Below are 14,658 nucleotides of genomic sequence, written 5' to 3'. Positions count from 1 at the left end.
CTGAATAGGAAAATTCCCGATATAAATATTCATATACATAAATATCAAAACCAAATCAATCCAAGCTTCAATGTAAGCAGACAGACAAAATGGCATTCCTCCTACTGACTCTCCCAACCCTCATAACAGCAGCCCAAGATGGCCTCGCCAAAACACCACCAATGGGGTACCCTCACCATCCAACCTCCCTCTTATCCAAATAAACACTAATAAGTGATAGATGGAACACCTACAACCACTACAACTGCCAACCGAACGAATCCATCGTCCACTCCAACGCCCAAGCCCTCCTCGACCTCGACCTCGCCCCGCTGGGCTACCGCTACGTAACCACCGACTGCGGCTGGACCGTTTCTGACCGTCTCCCCAATGGCTCGGTAACCTGGAACGAGACGACTTTTCCGAGCGGCTTTCCCGCGTTGGGCAGGTGGTTGCATGAGAGGGGGCTGTTGTTTGGGGTTTATGAGGATTCGGGGGTGAAGCTTTGTGGGAGTCCGCCGGATCAGGTGGGGAGTTTGTGTATGTTGCCTTACTGAGGGTTATGGGGGTGTGCTGACGATGTAGACCATGAGGAGGAGGATGCAACGACGTTTGCGGAGTGGGATATTGATGCGTTGAAATGTACCCCCTCTGCTCTCCTGTTTGACATGATGCTTTACTAACGCGGACAGATGACAACTGCTTCTCCGACGCCGAAACAAACTACCCCGTCACCAACTACTCGCCCTCGCAATCCCCTCGCCCGCGCTACGCCAACATGTCCACCGCCCTTTCAGACGCGATCTCCCACACCGTCCTCTTCCAAATCTGCGAATGGGGCGTCGACTTCCCTGCCCTCTGGGCCCCCTCTCTCGGCCACACCTGGCGGATAGGCAACGATATCATCCCCGCGTGGCGCAGCATCGCGCGAACACTCAACCAAGCCGTTCCGCAGACTGACTTTGCTGGGCCTGGCCAGTGGCCGGATCTGGATATGCTCGAGGTGGGGAATGGGGTGTTGAGTCGGGCGGAGGAGGAGACGCATTTCAGTATGTGGGCTGTGCTGAAGAGTCCGTTGGTGATTGGGGCTGCGTTGAGGGATGAGCAGACTGCTATTGGCGGGGATTCGTTGGAGGTGTTGAAGAATAAGGATGTTATTTCGTATAATCAGGACGAGCTGGGTGAGAGTGTGCGGTTGAGGAGGAGATGGACGGAGGAGGGGTTTGAGGTTTGGAGTGGGCGGTTGTCTGGGGATAGGACGGTTGCTGCTTTGATTAATTGGAGAGAGGAGGAGAGGGAGTTGAGTCTTGATCTGGCGGATGTGGGATTGCAGCATGCTGGGTTGGTGAGGAATATCTGGGCGAATTCGACGGCGGAGAATGTCAAGTCGAGATATTCGGCGAGTGTCGAGGGGCATGGGACGATGTTGGTCGAGTTGCGGAATACGACTGAGGCTGGTGTTTATCCATCCAGTCTTTTTGGACAGAGAAACGGGTGAGTCTTTCTGATGTGTTGATGATATTCACTGGCTGATTGATATAGGGCATCGACGACATTCGACTCCATTTACGGCATCACCTCCAGCAACAACTACACCATCAAGATCAACTTCTCCCAACCATCTTCATCTTCCAACATAACCATCTCTACAGCATCAGGAAACACATCCAAACCCCTCCCCAGCTCCAGCAAAACCCTCGCCCTAACCATTCCCCTCTCCGCCGGCCTCAACACCCTCACCATCCACCATGACACTCCCATCGACTCTATCCAGATATCTCCTCCAGAAGGAACTTACTATCCTAGTACTTCATTCGGATTATCAGGATCAGCAGACCTCACAACCTGCGGCTCTGGCTACTGCAAACCCACCGGCTCAAAAATCACCTCCATCACCCCCAACAGCACCGCCAGCATCACAATCCCCGCAACCGTCTCCTCCAACACAACCAAGTACCTCGAAATCGACTACATCAACAACGACATTGCCTTTGCATCCGCCTTTGACTGGGGCACGAACTCGCGCAATCTCACCATCCAGCTCAACGGCGGCAACCCAGTCAGACTGGAAGTCCCGCTGTCCGGCCGTCATAGCGAGCTATTCGGACCCGGGCTGGGATGGTGGGATAGTGCTACGCTGGGGGTATTGGTAGATGGGTGGAAAGATGGGGATAATGAGGTTGTGATTGGGAATGTGAATGGGGAGAAGGGATCGCAGGCTTACGGGGCGGATTTTGTGGGATTGAGGATATTGGATTAAGCGTCTATATACATGGCAGGTTGATCTAGCATTTCTAGGATATAGGCACCTCCCGTGGTTATTTCTGCCATCTTCCCCTCCCCGAAACTTATCTGCGCGCTGTATCGGGCGAGTTGATGAGGATGGATACGTTGGCGTTGGAGATGTCGAGGTGTTTGGGGGAGGCTTTCTTGTCTGATGTAATGCTGTGTGACGACAGCTATGGCGATGATGTAGATGATGTGATTGCATACTTTATCCCTTACATGGTGCATACATGAATGATCTACTGGTCCTTCTTCATCAGTCATGAGGGTATTAATTAGTTCTACTATATGCATCCGTACTCAATAATCCATCCTCCAAATAGGATCAATCAATCAAACAACAACCCCCATAGCAACCGAGCAAACCAACACCGCCAACAATCCCAACCCACTCTTCGTAACAGGCTGACTCAAAACCACACCCGCACTCTCATCATCCCCCCCAGTCTTACTCGCACTCTGTCCCGAACTCGTTCCAGTTCCCGTGTTCGTCGCCGACGACACCGATGCCGTCGCAGTCGAGGACTTGTTGGCGCTGTTGCACCAGACGTCGTTGTAGCCGACTCCGTTGTCAGTGAGGCAGTCTGTGAGGGCGCCGACGGATTGCTCCTGCGCGAGGCAGTAGTAGGCGCAGTCGTCGTTGTAGGAGGTCACGGAGGCGGGCTTGCAGCATTTGTCCATGACGTCTGTGTAGTTTGACTTGGAGGGGACGGCGCAGGCGGCGTCTTGGATGGGCATCACGTAGATGTTGCCTGTGCAGGAGGCGGCGGCGGAGGTGGTTGTTGTTGACATTGTGATGTGTGTAGATGTGTAGATAGATAGATAGATGGCAGGAAGTGAATGAAATGCAGATTCAATCAGAATGATGAAGATGATGAAGAAAAGAAATGAAGAAGGAGACTGAAACCCTTTTATTGCCAGCCCAAATAAATTAAAAGGAATCAAAAAAAAAAGAAATAAAGTAATAAATGATCAAAACCCCATTCCAACCTGCATCATGGCCCCCACCCACCGACCTAATTATATCCACCCTCACCACACCCAGCCAATCAGACCCAAGGAGAGCCAGACCCTTCCCCATTGAATATCACCAGTGGGCCTCGGAGTCCGGAACGAACAGGAAACGACACACTCTGATTGGTTCAGCCCGTCCACTTCCTGTCTCACTCCAAGCCAGGGTGTGTTTGGCCCTGATTGGTGGCGATGCAGACAGCGCATCTATTTGTGTCTTTTTTTTTTCTCATTTCCACTTTTCTCAGCTTACTGTATCTTGGCTATAGCAGGAACCTGACCCTGAAGGGCTGGGGCTATTAGGTACTAACTATCCAGAGTGATCTGTCATATGACAGACCAGCAGCTGCAACCACGCCAGCAGAGTTCAATAGTGCCCTGTCGCTGCTGACCGATATTTCTGACATCCCTTGATTCAGTTAAAACCTGCTGTTTCCAATTGAGTATGCCTCTACTCCAGCAATACAGTTCAGTCGAGCAGTGCGAGATCTACTCAGAACATGTGATCTGGGATTGAAGGGATGGAAAATATCTCCGACATGAGGCAGCCATGCGTGGGTGATGCAGGGTGGCATTACATTATTTTGATGATTATTGCTAATAATTACTCTGTAACAACTTGTCGCTCTCACTTGTCATTTTCTGATTGATTCAATACAAACATGCGTTGTTCAACAAATCCCTCACTGCCTACCCTCTCTGTATACACTCCAAAACCCCCCTCCCCCATCTCTCCCTCTCCTCAAAAACCCCATCAAATACCCCCCCATATCCCAACCTCCCCGAATGCGCATGTCCCACCGCAAACTCCACCCCATCCCATCCTCGCTCCCGACAAACACCCACCGCAGCCTCGAGCAACCCCCTCCCGATTCCTTTGCGTCGATATCGCAATTCCACAGTCCACGCGCGGATACTCGCCACGCGCGATGCAAAGTCCGCGTCTGCGTCTGCGTCTGCGTCTGCGTTTGCGCTGGAGATGCAGTCTGGGGCGCGCAACACTAACGCACCGATGATTTCTTGGCCGTATTTCGTCACGAGTACCACATCATCTTCTGTGTCTTGGTCTGCGTCTGCGTCTTGCTTTTGGGTGCTGCGCAGCCATCTCCACGTCCCTGTTTTCTCGGCTAACTCGATATACGCATTCGTCATGAGTCGCACGAGGAGTAACCCCGCCATTAGACACCCCGCCCACGTTGTCCCGATGATCGGCCAGTCGCTTCGGTCATTGTATAGGTATTTATAGATGACGGCGAGAGGGATTGCAGTTAGGGATAGAGTGAGAGGGTGCGAGATGATGGCGTAGGAGGCGGTTTGGCGTTGCTGGGCGATGCTGTCGGCGATTAGGCGGAGGGCGGCGATTTGCTCGCTTTCAGAGGTTGCTGGGTAGGTGGTTAATGGGGGAATTGAGTCGGTGGTTTCTGGTTGGGACATTTTGGAGGAGGGTTTATGGAAGAGACGGAGGGTTGGAGGTGAGTGAAGGAGAGTGGGAGGAAGAAGGAAGAGAAGAAAAGAAAAGACAAAGAATGGGATCCACGGTAGGCGAGAAAGCGTGATTTAAACCAAAGAAAACATGGACTGCGCTAATACTGGAATTGAATAGCTTATCAATACGAATTCAACAGTTATTTATGGACTGTGGACTTATGATGCTTTTATTACTATCCCGGATTACCGGTTTATTAAGGGACGACCTCAACTGATCTGTCCTATCCTATCCTATCCTATCTTATCCACACTAATCAAGAAGTAATCTATCTACACACATGATGATGTCAAATGCCCTTCTGCACTCAATCTAGCTACTGGGAGTGGCCGTTGGCAGTGTCAGCCTTGTGGTCGTTCATATTCACATTCTCCCTCTCCGTCCCCTGGCTAGCTGGCAACGAATCACTTAGAGGACTCTCGACGTCCTCGCCGGCCAGAGACTCCAGAGTCTTCCGCTTAGTCTCGGGAATAAGCAGAGACGTGAAACAACCGCAAAGCATGAACAAGGCAAAGATTTGCATGACATGGTTGAGCCATGGGCTATCAGACGAGTTCTTCGCGCCTCTGTGAACAAGGGGCCCAAAGACACACTGAGCGATAATGGCGCCAACCTTTCCAGCAGCCGCACTAATACCGTGTGAAGTTGATCGGTATCGAGTCGGGAAGCATTCTCCAGGAACGATGAAGGTGGTAGCATTCGGTCCAAAGTTGAAGAAGAACTGCGCGATGACGTACAAGGCAAGCAAGCCGTTGTCTGAGTGCTTCAGGGGTTCAAAGGCAAAACCAATGACAATAAACACGGCTGTCAGAATGATGAAGCCACCGATTTGGATAGGCTTGCGTCCAATCGTGTCGACCGTGGCCACAGTCATCCAGTATCCAGGAATGGCACCCGCGCAGATCAGGATGAGGTTGCCAACAGCATTGCGGTAGAAGTACTCGTAGACAGTGCTTCCTCCGCTCCAGCCAATGGCGCTCAGAATAATGGAGTTGTTCAGTCCAAGGCCGTAGAAAGCTACAAAATCAGCATCATACATGAAAAAGAACCGGTTGTACTTACCAACATCAAGGAAAAACCAGGAACCAGCAGTGCCAAGAAGGACCCTTCCATTCTTCCACTGCAGGTAATGAGTCCAAAAGTCAGACCAACTAGCCTTGGGAATGGCCAAATCGCTTGCGCTGTCCTGACGGGTAGCAACTCGCTGCACTTCGTCGGGGTGGCCTTCATTCTTGCCCTCGATGTAAGCACGCACGTCCACATCCGCCTTGATGACATCCCGGGCCACGTCAAAGGTGTAGCGAGGGGTTTCGGGGATGGTGAGACGGTAGTAGAGGGCAATGCATGCAGGAACAGCACCGAACCCAATCACGACACGCCACATCTTGTCGACGGCGAGTTGGCAGACTCCATCGCATTTGCTAACAGAGCTGGCAGTCTCCAAGGAACTCTTGAAGCCGGCAGTCACAATCAACGCGATGATTGCAGCACCCAGTTGTCCAAAACCCTGCATGGCAAAGACGGAGCCCATCATAGCACCTCTCCATTTGGTAGTCGCGAATCTAGACCCAGCGGTTAGTGACTGGCATATTGGAGGTTAGGAAGACATACTCGGAAGTGATGATCGATGACAGGGGATAGTCACCACCGATACCAATACCCATAATGACACGCCAGAAGACAAGAATACCGACAATCGACAAAGCACGCGAGTCAGACGACAAGGCCTGCGCCAGAGTAGCCAAGATGATAATCATCAACTCGATACCGTACATGCGCTTGCGACCAACCTGATCAGCCAGCCATCCAAAGAGAAGCTGACCGATGACGGTACCTCCCGACGTCGAGACCTTGATGGCAGTATCCGCGCTGGACGGGATCTTGCCAGGGCTGGACGCATCATCCTGCCAGTAGACAACTCCCAGCATGGCCGAGCACAGGTTGATGGCGAAGATGTCGTAGGAATCGGTGAAGAAACCGACACCAGCTACGACAATCGCACGAACGTGGTACCAGCCAAATTTCGCCTTGTCAATCTCAGCCAGGGCGAGACGACGACGCTCATTGGGGTCCACGACGTGGGAGAAGTCATTGTGGAAGTTGTGAAAGGCAGAGTTACCGCCAGATGTGTGAGCCATGATCACGATCCTTGCAGTTGAGGTCGACTGGTCAAGGAACTGGGTGATCCTGCCTTATCCTGCACAGGATTTGTGGTGAGAAGCTTTTGTTCAGACAGAGGAGAGGCAGATAGAGGGAGCCTCTGGTATATAAGAAAGGAGTGCACGTGCTGTCAGCGTAGGGCAACGGCCAAAGACCCTGTATCGATGAAAGCACGACCGAATGGCCTTCATTACCATATCCACTGCCACGGGAAGCGCAATGTCTGCCATGGGAGGCCAAAGAGGCCAATGGCAGGGTGTGGATGACATGCATCTTCGCCGGAATCCCTTGTTTAATATCACGATAGTTTGCCTAGTGACGGAACAAACACTCGCACGCTGACAACCGCGGGCGATATGACACTCTGGATGCCCATCGCCAAGCCACGGAAGCTTTGTCCAAGCTCTCTTGGTCTTTCTCGTATTTCCTTGGCGGGTTCTGCGTTTGACTTGCTGATATTCCAGGCCAATCAGAGGCTGCGGTTGAGAACGTGCCAGAGGGATTGGAACTGCTCGATCGGGAAAGGGCTGTGTTCCGTGGGTGACAGAACCTTAATTCCCCCCACGTGGGGCCACTGCCTGCCATTTGCGGACCGTCGCAGCGTCTGGCCTGTAAGTATAAGCCTTGTCGAAGCCTTGCCTGGGCAGTCATCCTGGCGTATTCGGCCCACGTGTTTGTGCGTTCATTGATTGTCATACACTCTGCCAGTGTTTCAGCTGCACTGCCTGAAACAGTGACATGACCTGCATTGATAACCAAATCGGGATAGTATGATTTTTAATATCACATCATCATCACTGCCTCGATTCAATAACTCAAATATATACACCAATTCCCCATGTAAACATATCCATCACATAAGAACCTCCTGCTTAGCACCCTCAATACTCCCAAGATAAGACACCCGATCACGCGTATAAAACTCCACATCCACCTTATGCCGCAAGTTGGTCTCTCCCCCATCCAACGTCCCAGCCTTGATGATGGTCTTGTCGGCCATCACCTCCAACTCAGTATACAGACTCGATCCGCAAGTACCGCAGAAGAAGTGTCGGTTGATCCTGCCGGATCCGCCAGTCAGGTCGTAGAATGAGGGCTGTCCTGTATGAGTCAGTGTTGGATATATGACGTTTGAACTCGTATAAGATACCTTTGGTTACATTGAAGGTGTCTCGGGGGATGACCGCATTAGAGGTATATGCGCCACCGGTCCACTGTATGCGTTAATTGCCTTGATCCAAAGTTATTCTCAAATGCATACCTTTTGACAGTCGACGCAGTGGCAAAGTGCCGTCACAAGAGGTTCAGCTATATTCATCAGTATCGATAGTTCCAATGTATAAGAGTCGACATACATTCAGCAGCGTACGCAATAGCGCCGCACATGCAACTTCCATTCAGAGCCATTTTGATATTTGAGATAGAACAATCCAAGTTGTTTGATGATTTTCATCTGGCAATTTCGAAATATTTATAAGGTGCGCCGAGCACATCAATGACCGAACTCCGTCACTGCGAAGGCCGTTCAAACCCCGAGGGTGGGTGATTTTCGGTGTCTGATACCGGAGATATATAATCATGGATATGCGCTGGGACTGCTATAAAAGTGTTTCTTTTGATTATCTACATGTGTCTATGTTGGTATTTAAATCTAAGCAGGTGGCTATGGTTTCCTTTAGGCGAGGTGTATGATATAAAGATTATTATCTACGAGTGGAAGTGAAAGCAACAGCATAACCATATTTGTCACACACAAAGGCTTTACAGACATAAAATTCAAACGCGATAGATGAATTGATTTATGGAAAGATTCTCCAGAATGTCATAGACAATGAAAATGGCCACATGATCAAATGATCAAAACGGAGATGAAAGGGGAAGGAAATTCGAAAAATATAAAATTTCGAAAACAAGTCAAAAACAAGCCGAAAGTAGACCAGAAGCAAGGCGCTGAATGAAGCCATCAAAGCGAAAGAGCAAGCACTAGCAGTTCAAGGGAAGTTTTCACACTTTCCAGGATACTGGAACCTCCGTTCTAGTCGCCATATCATCGAGGTAGATATCGATTTTGCTGTTGTGCGCCTGATCCTCTAGGCCCGGCACTACCAATGCCCTGTCCAGGTGATTTTTTGTTGCTGTCCCCCAATAGAACCTCCCCTGCTATTGCTCCCGCCGGTAGAGCCCTCATGACCTTGCCCCGACGCCACGTTTGTGCTTGAGTATTGCAGTGGCCGGATGGGAATGTCAGTACCAGTTTGCTGCTACCTTTGAGCCATCCCCGATGGATTTACTCCTCTACCTTGGAAAGGGGGTCCCGGCATATGTTCTCTCCAGATGTTGAATGCGAGAACGAACATGTTATCTTCTTCTATCGACTCCATTAAAGGGTCTAGCACGATGAAGTCCATAAAAGTGAAGTCAACAATATACCTGGGGCTGTCAGTATTAATGGATGATTAGCCAGCAAGCGGTCTTACAGCTTATCGTTTTCTATGTCGTATCGAAGGAAGTTTGGGTCTTGATGTGATAGTATAAAGCCCTTCTGTCGCATCCACCTTAGATTAACAAGGAGTTGGAAATAAACTATGTGTATGGTTTATTGACTTAGAACTGGGTACTCACTCTAGTATATGCGTAAGCTGTCTTTTGATGCTCTGGAGTTGGGCGGATGTAAGGTCAAGGAATATCTCCCCAACATTTTCCCCAGGAACACGACTCATGACGATAAAGTCCACAAGACCATTTGGGTACGGTGATCCTCCGCGCTGGCTGACTTGATCGATGAATTGAGGCCCATGGCCAATCTGGGCGACTGTTTTGACTAATTCGATCTCATCCAAGAAGTTGTCACACGACTGATCCTCTGAAAGAATGGGGGCAGTGAGAGTGTGCTAGGATCGATTCTGGAAATAGATTAGTCAAGCTCACTGGGATTTCTTGCAGACTCACTCATAGCCGATTTTGAGCATAAGAGGTTCATTTGTATCAACATAACGGGCCAGAGTCAAGATATGGTACTGTCCCATAGCTTCGTTAAATGCCTCTGTGAGCTGTTCTTCAATCAGGACGTACTTATCTTTGATGAGGTAGATACGGCCCGTCCAGTCAAAGCGCCACGGAGGAGGCATGGTGTAAGAAATGAGAGATCCTGATTTTTTTTTTCTGCGAGTTCGGTATGGATGATTGGAAGTTTAGTGCTTAGATCTGGCGGGAGGTTGAATATGGAAGAGAGGAGGGAAGAAAAGATGGAAGTTGATGGAAGAGAAAGGTGAATGAGGAACCAGAAGAGGGAAGATGATTTGATGCCTGCATGGATGCCTGGATTTGCTGCTACTGCCTAGGCAATATAACTCCATCGATGGAACTCCCTTGGAGTACCTGGACTTGGTAGTGGCAGCGTTTAAGCAAGAATAAGGTATGCACGCTAATAGGCGGTTAGAAAGAGGGCACCGACAAAGATATATACAGGGAATACGTAGACGAAAGTTAGTAGGACAGTTCTCTTAGTTCTATTTCCTCGGTAAGACCTGGATGCTGGTATTGGAATGGAAAGTCTAACACAGTAACTACATAAAAAAGCGGCAACATGACCAAACAAAGAAAGAAAAATCCATAGGGATAGATGAAGTAGTAAGATATCCAAATGGCTTATTCCTTTGGATCGACATTTCACCTTGGAGGTCGATTTCCCCGTTCGTCGAGAATTCCCCCCAGCTTTGGAACCGGCCCTTCCTGGTTCAGATGGTTTGCTTTTTGCTGGAGATCCTCCACTGGCACGGCCTCTTCTAGCAGAGCCTCCACGACAGCAGGCTACTGGTATCTTGGATGGTCGACTGGTAAGCTTATAACCAGTGGGCCGCTGCGTTTGAGCTGTATATATAAGATGGGATGCTTGCCCGATCCCAGGCATCCATGCAGGCATCAAAGCTGTCGGTCAAATCAGCCATGGGCCTCAGTTCATCAATTGTGAAAGCCAGCGCTCTGACTCCCCTTTGCCTTACCCAGATGGCACTATGGATTTCATCATCATGAGCCAGGTCCCTTGGGAAAAGGTTGGGACTATTTTTCGAGATCTCTCCTTAGTCCAGCTCCAGAGCGTTCGAACACAGCTCACGTATATCCTTGAGTGAGTTCGTCCTAACATGGGACTTATAAGGTCATTTCTCACCCTGTCTCATTCAAGCACATGTGACAGAATGGATTCACGTTACCAGAACAACACCCAGACTTCCTTCGATATGACATAGCAAACGATAAGCTGTAAGGTCCTGACTGCTAAATCGGTGGTTGTACTAATTATCATAGGTATCTTATCGAGTTCGCCTTCATGAACTTCATCGATCCAATAAGATATCCACAACCTATCACAGAAGATAACCCGTATGTTCTCTCATTCAACATCTGGAGAGAGAGGATGGTATCCAGCAAAAGTAAACCATTCGTACAGGGCGTGGGCGGTAGCAGTTCCTGGAGGCAGTCTCAGCAGATGGATGAAAACTAACGCCCTGCTCGGTGAAATGTTGATTAAAAAGGATAAGTAGCCACTGGGATATCCTACTTCTCGGCTTGTATTTACGTATTCGCTTTCATTTGATTTTTATTATTCGATCATGTACTATTTGTCGGTCATCCTCTATTTACGTCATACAGACCTAGTATGAAAAATCACTATCTCAAGACAGAAGAAGTGATATAAAAAACTGACATCCAAGCCAAAACAAACCCAATGGACAAAACTATCCTATCTTATCTCTCATACACATACGGTAGTTAGATATATTGAAGATCAGCCTTCTTATCTCTAGTTCCATATATCCCCAACAACATAATCTCCAAATCCAGTCCATTCCACAACCGATAAGAACCAACCCTCTCGGAGATTTACGCCGACAGGATTGCCTGCGTATTTCTTCCCTAGCAGCCTAACAATTAAAAAGCAAAGAACATTCTCCCCCAATCTATTCCACCATGGAACTCCAATCTATTATCATCTATAGTCATATTGCTGTCATACCGACGACAGCATCAAAGTGGCTGGTGGCTATGTGGCGTTTGCCTTTGCCGCTGTTGTATACTTAAACCCGCCCTTTTGGATTGATGGATGTGTTTACTTTCTCTTCTGTATACATATCTTTGTTATATATCATTTCTTTGATCGCTTTCGAAGATATATACTCATATCGAATTTTATATCAAGATGCCTTCGCCTAAAGCCGAGAACGTTGCCCGTGGGTACAAGGCGTGAGTTTTACCAAGCCCCTACTGTCACTTATATACGGCATACTGAAATAATATACTCCAGCACCCTCAAGAACCCTAACGTCTCCAACCAAGCCAAGAAGCACGCCAAAGAGGAGCTCGACAAGTACGAGTCCGACCAGAGCTCTAGTGAAGAAGAGACTAGACACACAGGAAATGTTAAGCGTGGATTGAAGGCGTATGTTTCACTCTTTCTATTGAGTATGTTGGATTTTGCTAATTCAGTAGTGCGATGCATAACCCCAACAACACCGATGTTGGGAAGAAGCAGGCCAGGGATAAGTTGGAGAAGATGGGCGAGCATCCTGAGCAGCCGGAGGATTAGAAGTGTACTGTGTATAGATAGTGTATGTATATACGAGTGCAATGAAGATATGTGATGGATGAAATTGTGTTGTATAGAAATTAGGTGATGTATTCTATATGCTTTATAAACAAGTCTATATACATTTTATTTCGAATAGTTGGGTATATGTAGTTTTCTTGCGTTACAATCCCCTCTTCATCTTCCACCGCATGACGAAGGTGGCAATCGGGAAGAGAGCAATGGACACGGCGATCCAGGCGAATAGAATGCCAAAGTCCAGACCAATGCGGGAGTGAGTTCCGAAGAGAATCGTTTTGAGTGCCTCGACAACTGTTATCGTTAGTGTCATCCATACAAAACAGTAGAGAAGGAATCTTACTCCGATGAAGAGGCCAGGCATAGCCCCAAGCGAAAAACTGCGGTGCCAAGTCCAAGGAGTAAAATGCAGTCGAGACATTGGTGATGACCCAGAATATGAGGAAGAATGAACTCCAGGGAAAACCGAGAATCATGGCCATGTTCTCGCAGGGAAGACCCAGGGCGGTCATCCCCACCCAGTTCAACATCCAGAATACCACGAAAGATCCATGGCCGTATGCAGTGGGGTTGTTGGCTGGCGTCGTACCCGACACTGGATCATTTGAAAAGGGGATTTGAAAAGCGAGGGAGACGAAAGAGTAGAACAGTGAAAGGAAGAAATAAGACGCGATGTTGGACGAAAGACGCCAGATCAACCATTGCACGGGCTTCAAAGGTGGATGGTCACCCTTCATGAACTGGGCGTGGATCGGCATCAGGAATGGAAAGTTGAAGAATGCAATAATGATCAAGTAGATCAGACCAATTGTGACGGCCGGCGTAGCTACAACGGGAGTAAATGGTCGCAGGTCGATTGTGGTAAACCCGATACCGGGGTTGACAGCCTGTGGCACACGTGTGATATTGGCCGATTCTTGAGCCAGGGTTTCTATCCAGCGAGGTCCAAATGCAGCTTGAACTGCATTCTGGATTATATAAAAGGCTGGTACAATATAGCCCTGGTAGGTGGATTCATCGCGCGCAGTGATGGTGATGAACTGCACAGCCCCTGTTGGATCATAGGATGAATTCCCATTAGACACAGCTGAACGCAAAAGACTCGTCGCGTTCGGATTCACAACGACAGCAGCATATGCATGCTCGTCGTAGACACCCTGTCGAACGGCCCAAGGATCGTAGTTGAAGTCGGCCGGTGATTTAATAGTATAGCCCACACGCTCTGTCGTCGAATGAATCAATTGACCGGCAACCTCAGTAACTGTTGGTCCAACAATAGTATCATTCGATCGGTATGGGTCGACTTGCCCATCAAAGTCGACGATCCAGACGGTCAAAGAGGGCATGTTCCTCTCGGCGGTATATTGAGACGCCCAGAAGAGGGACAGGACGGTGAGGATGAAGACGCAGAGGATCAACACTACATCACGCATTTATTAGTATACAATTATCTTGAAATAAGCTTAACTTACCCATGCGACTCCATTGTATAAAGACTGCACGGCGAACGGACTTCAATGCGGGATCAAAGAACGATACAGGCGCAGGTGGTGCGGTGTCTTTCACCCCATTCTCCGAGTCGGAATTGGCTGCCATGATGAGCGTTTGATAGTCAACAACTCGGATAATTTTGAAAGCCGATGGGGATGAAGACAGGAGGCCGAAGGGATGGATTAATATGAATATTAAGATCACATCCTCAAGCAGGACGACGAAGAGCCACTCGGACGACAATCGGAATTTTGGCTACTTCCGGAAATCCCGAGTCGGATATTAGAAATCCAGGCGGAAATTCCCAGGCGAAGGCAAAAGGAAGATTCCGGCGCATTTCAGAAGAAAAGCAGGGAAAGATCGGGTTCTTCAATCGGCATCTTCGGACGGTCGCGTGGGCGAAGACGCGAAACCACGAGGAAACTGTCAATCAGTAAATGCAATACGCTGCAATAATCGACTCGGTGCAGAGTGCAACGTTGGTTTGTTAATGATGAACACATCATGGATGTCACATTGTGATGTCACTCGCATCATCTAATCTGATAACCAACTTGATTAGTTGTTTTTGTCCGATGCAGAATTGATGCTAATTGTTGATTGAGTAGAGGATTTCTGCTGGTTGTCGATCCTCGCAGCTGCA

The 14,658-nt window shown here is 48.9% G+C and overlaps 8 protein-coding genes across 8 annotated transcripts; 3 read left to right on the top strand and 5 right to left on the bottom strand.

Annotated features, from left to right (window-relative positions):
* Positions 1–83: 83 nt before the first annotated feature.
* Positions 84–2,707, top strand: ASPWEDRAFT_43343 (alpha-galactosidase D). The gene is made up of 6 exons (XM_040836005.1): positions 84–166; positions 221–519; positions 565–621; positions 672–1,473; positions 1,522–2,504; positions 2,566–2,707. Exons 1-5 carry the CDS (start codon positions 90–92, stop codon positions 2,237–2,239), a joined length of 1,953 nt encoding a protein of 650 aa, XP_040686944.1. The 5' UTR covers positions 84–89; the 3' UTR covers positions 2,240–2,504; positions 2,566–2,707.
* ASPWEDRAFT_61393 (uncharacterized protein) lies at positions 2,184–4,710 on the bottom strand (the record flags this gene model as incomplete). The annotated part of the gene is made up of 3 exons (XM_040838573.1): positions 2,184–3,165; positions 3,278–3,281; positions 3,971–4,710. The coding sequence occupies 3 exons, from the start codon at positions 4,708–4,710 to the stop codon at positions 2,599–2,601; spliced, it is 1,311 nt and encodes a 436-aa protein (XP_040686943.1). The 3' UTR covers positions 2,184–2,598.
* Positions 4,711–5,078: 368 nt separating this feature from the next.
* ASPWEDRAFT_115972 (MFS transporter) lies at positions 5,079–6,900 on the bottom strand (the record flags this gene model as incomplete). Its single annotated transcript, XM_040828621.1, has 3 exons — positions 5,079–5,779; positions 5,825–6,324; positions 6,374–6,900. The coding sequence occupies 3 exons, from the start codon at positions 6,898–6,900 to the stop codon at positions 5,079–5,081; spliced, it is 1,728 nt and encodes a 575-aa protein (XP_040686942.1).
* Positions 6,901–7,704: 804 nt separating this feature from the next.
* Positions 7,705–8,525, bottom strand: ASPWEDRAFT_617275 (GFA family protein). Its single transcript, XM_040838591.1, has 4 exons — positions 8,278–8,525; positions 8,184–8,230; positions 8,073–8,136; positions 7,705–8,023 (listed from the first exon to the last, which is right to left on the bottom strand). Exons 1-4 carry the CDS (start codon positions 8,327–8,329, stop codon positions 7,776–7,778), a joined length of 411 nt encoding a protein of 136 aa, XP_040686941.1. The 5' UTR covers positions 8,330–8,525; the 3' UTR covers positions 7,705–7,775.
* A 658-nt stretch (positions 8,526–9,183) lies between these two features.
* On the bottom strand, positions 9,184–10,050 carry ASPWEDRAFT_30361 (uncharacterized protein; the record flags this gene model as incomplete). Its single annotated transcript, XM_040833392.1, has 5 exons — positions 9,184–9,352; positions 9,400–9,477; positions 9,545–9,743; positions 9,776–9,825; positions 9,872–10,050. 5 exons carry the CDS (start codon positions 10,048–10,050, stop codon positions 9,184–9,186), a joined length of 675 nt encoding a protein of 224 aa, XP_040686940.1.
* A 741-nt stretch (positions 10,051–10,791) lies between these two features.
* Positions 10,792–11,351, top strand: ASPWEDRAFT_744436 (uncharacterized protein; the record flags this gene model as incomplete). Its single annotated transcript, XM_040839469.1, has 3 exons — positions 10,792–11,048; positions 11,106–11,182; positions 11,228–11,351. Coding segments are annotated over 2 exons (321 nt in total), but the record flags the coding sequence as incomplete, so codon positions are not given.
* Positions 11,352–12,119: 768 nt separating this feature from the next.
* ASPWEDRAFT_174677 (Con-6 family protein) lies at positions 12,120–12,506 on the top strand (the record flags this gene model as incomplete). Its single annotated transcript, XM_040831249.1, has 3 exons — positions 12,120–12,163; positions 12,225–12,359; positions 12,410–12,506. The coding sequence occupies 3 exons, from the start codon at positions 12,120–12,122 to the stop codon at positions 12,504–12,506; spliced, it is 276 nt and encodes a 91-aa protein (XP_040686938.1).
* A 163-nt stretch (positions 12,507–12,669) lies between these two features.
* ASPWEDRAFT_159940 (SNG1 family protein) lies at positions 12,670–14,340 on the bottom strand (the record flags this gene model as incomplete). The annotated part of the gene is made up of 3 exons (XM_040829773.1): positions 13,997–14,340; positions 12,868–13,944; positions 12,670–12,818 (listed from the first exon to the last, which is right to left on the bottom strand). The coding sequence occupies exons 1-3, from the start codon at positions 14,118–14,120 to the stop codon at positions 12,670–12,672; spliced, it is 1,350 nt and encodes a 449-aa protein (XP_040686937.1). The 5' UTR covers positions 14,121–14,340.
* Between the last annotated feature and the right edge of the window lie 318 nt (positions 14,341–14,658).

The sequence above is a fragment of the Aspergillus wentii genome, assembly GCF_001890725.1.
Source record: "Aspergillus wentii DTO 134E9 unplaced genomic scaffold ASPWEscaffold_6, whole genome shotgun sequence".
NCBI classification, from domain to species: Eukaryota; Fungi; Ascomycota; class Eurotiomycetes; order Eurotiales; family Aspergillaceae; genus Aspergillus; species Aspergillus wentii.
The sequence above is the reverse complement of the archived record's forward strand: the minus strand, read 5'-3'. Positions and strand labels throughout refer to the sequence as shown.

Excerpts from the sequence above, each read along its gene's own strand:
- ASPWEDRAFT_43343 (XM_040836005.1), top strand. The coding sequence starts at position 90 with ATGGCATTCCTCCTACTGACTCTCCCAACCCTCATAACAGCAGCCCAA. Across the intron at positions 167-220 it reads GCCAAAACACCACCAATGGG|ATGGAACACCTACAACCACT; the intron begins GTACCCTCACCA and ends AATAAGTGATAG. Across the intron at positions 520-564 it reads GGATCAGGTGGGGAGTTTGT|ACCATGAGGAGGAGGATGCA; the intron begins GTATGTTGCCTT and ends CTGACGATGTAG.
- ASPWEDRAFT_617275 (XM_040838591.1), bottom strand. The coding sequence starts at position 8,329 with ATGGCTCTGAATGGAAGTTGCATGTGCGGCGCTATTGCGTACGCTGCT. Across the intron at positions 8,137-8,183 it reads ACTGCGTCGACTGTCAAAAG|TGGACCGGTGGCGCATATAC; the intron begins GTATGCATTTGA and ends TAACGCATACAG. Across the intron at positions 8,024-8,072 it reads CACCTTCAATGTAACCAAAG|GACAGCCCTCATTCTACGAC; the intron begins GTATCTTATACG and ends TGACTCATACAG.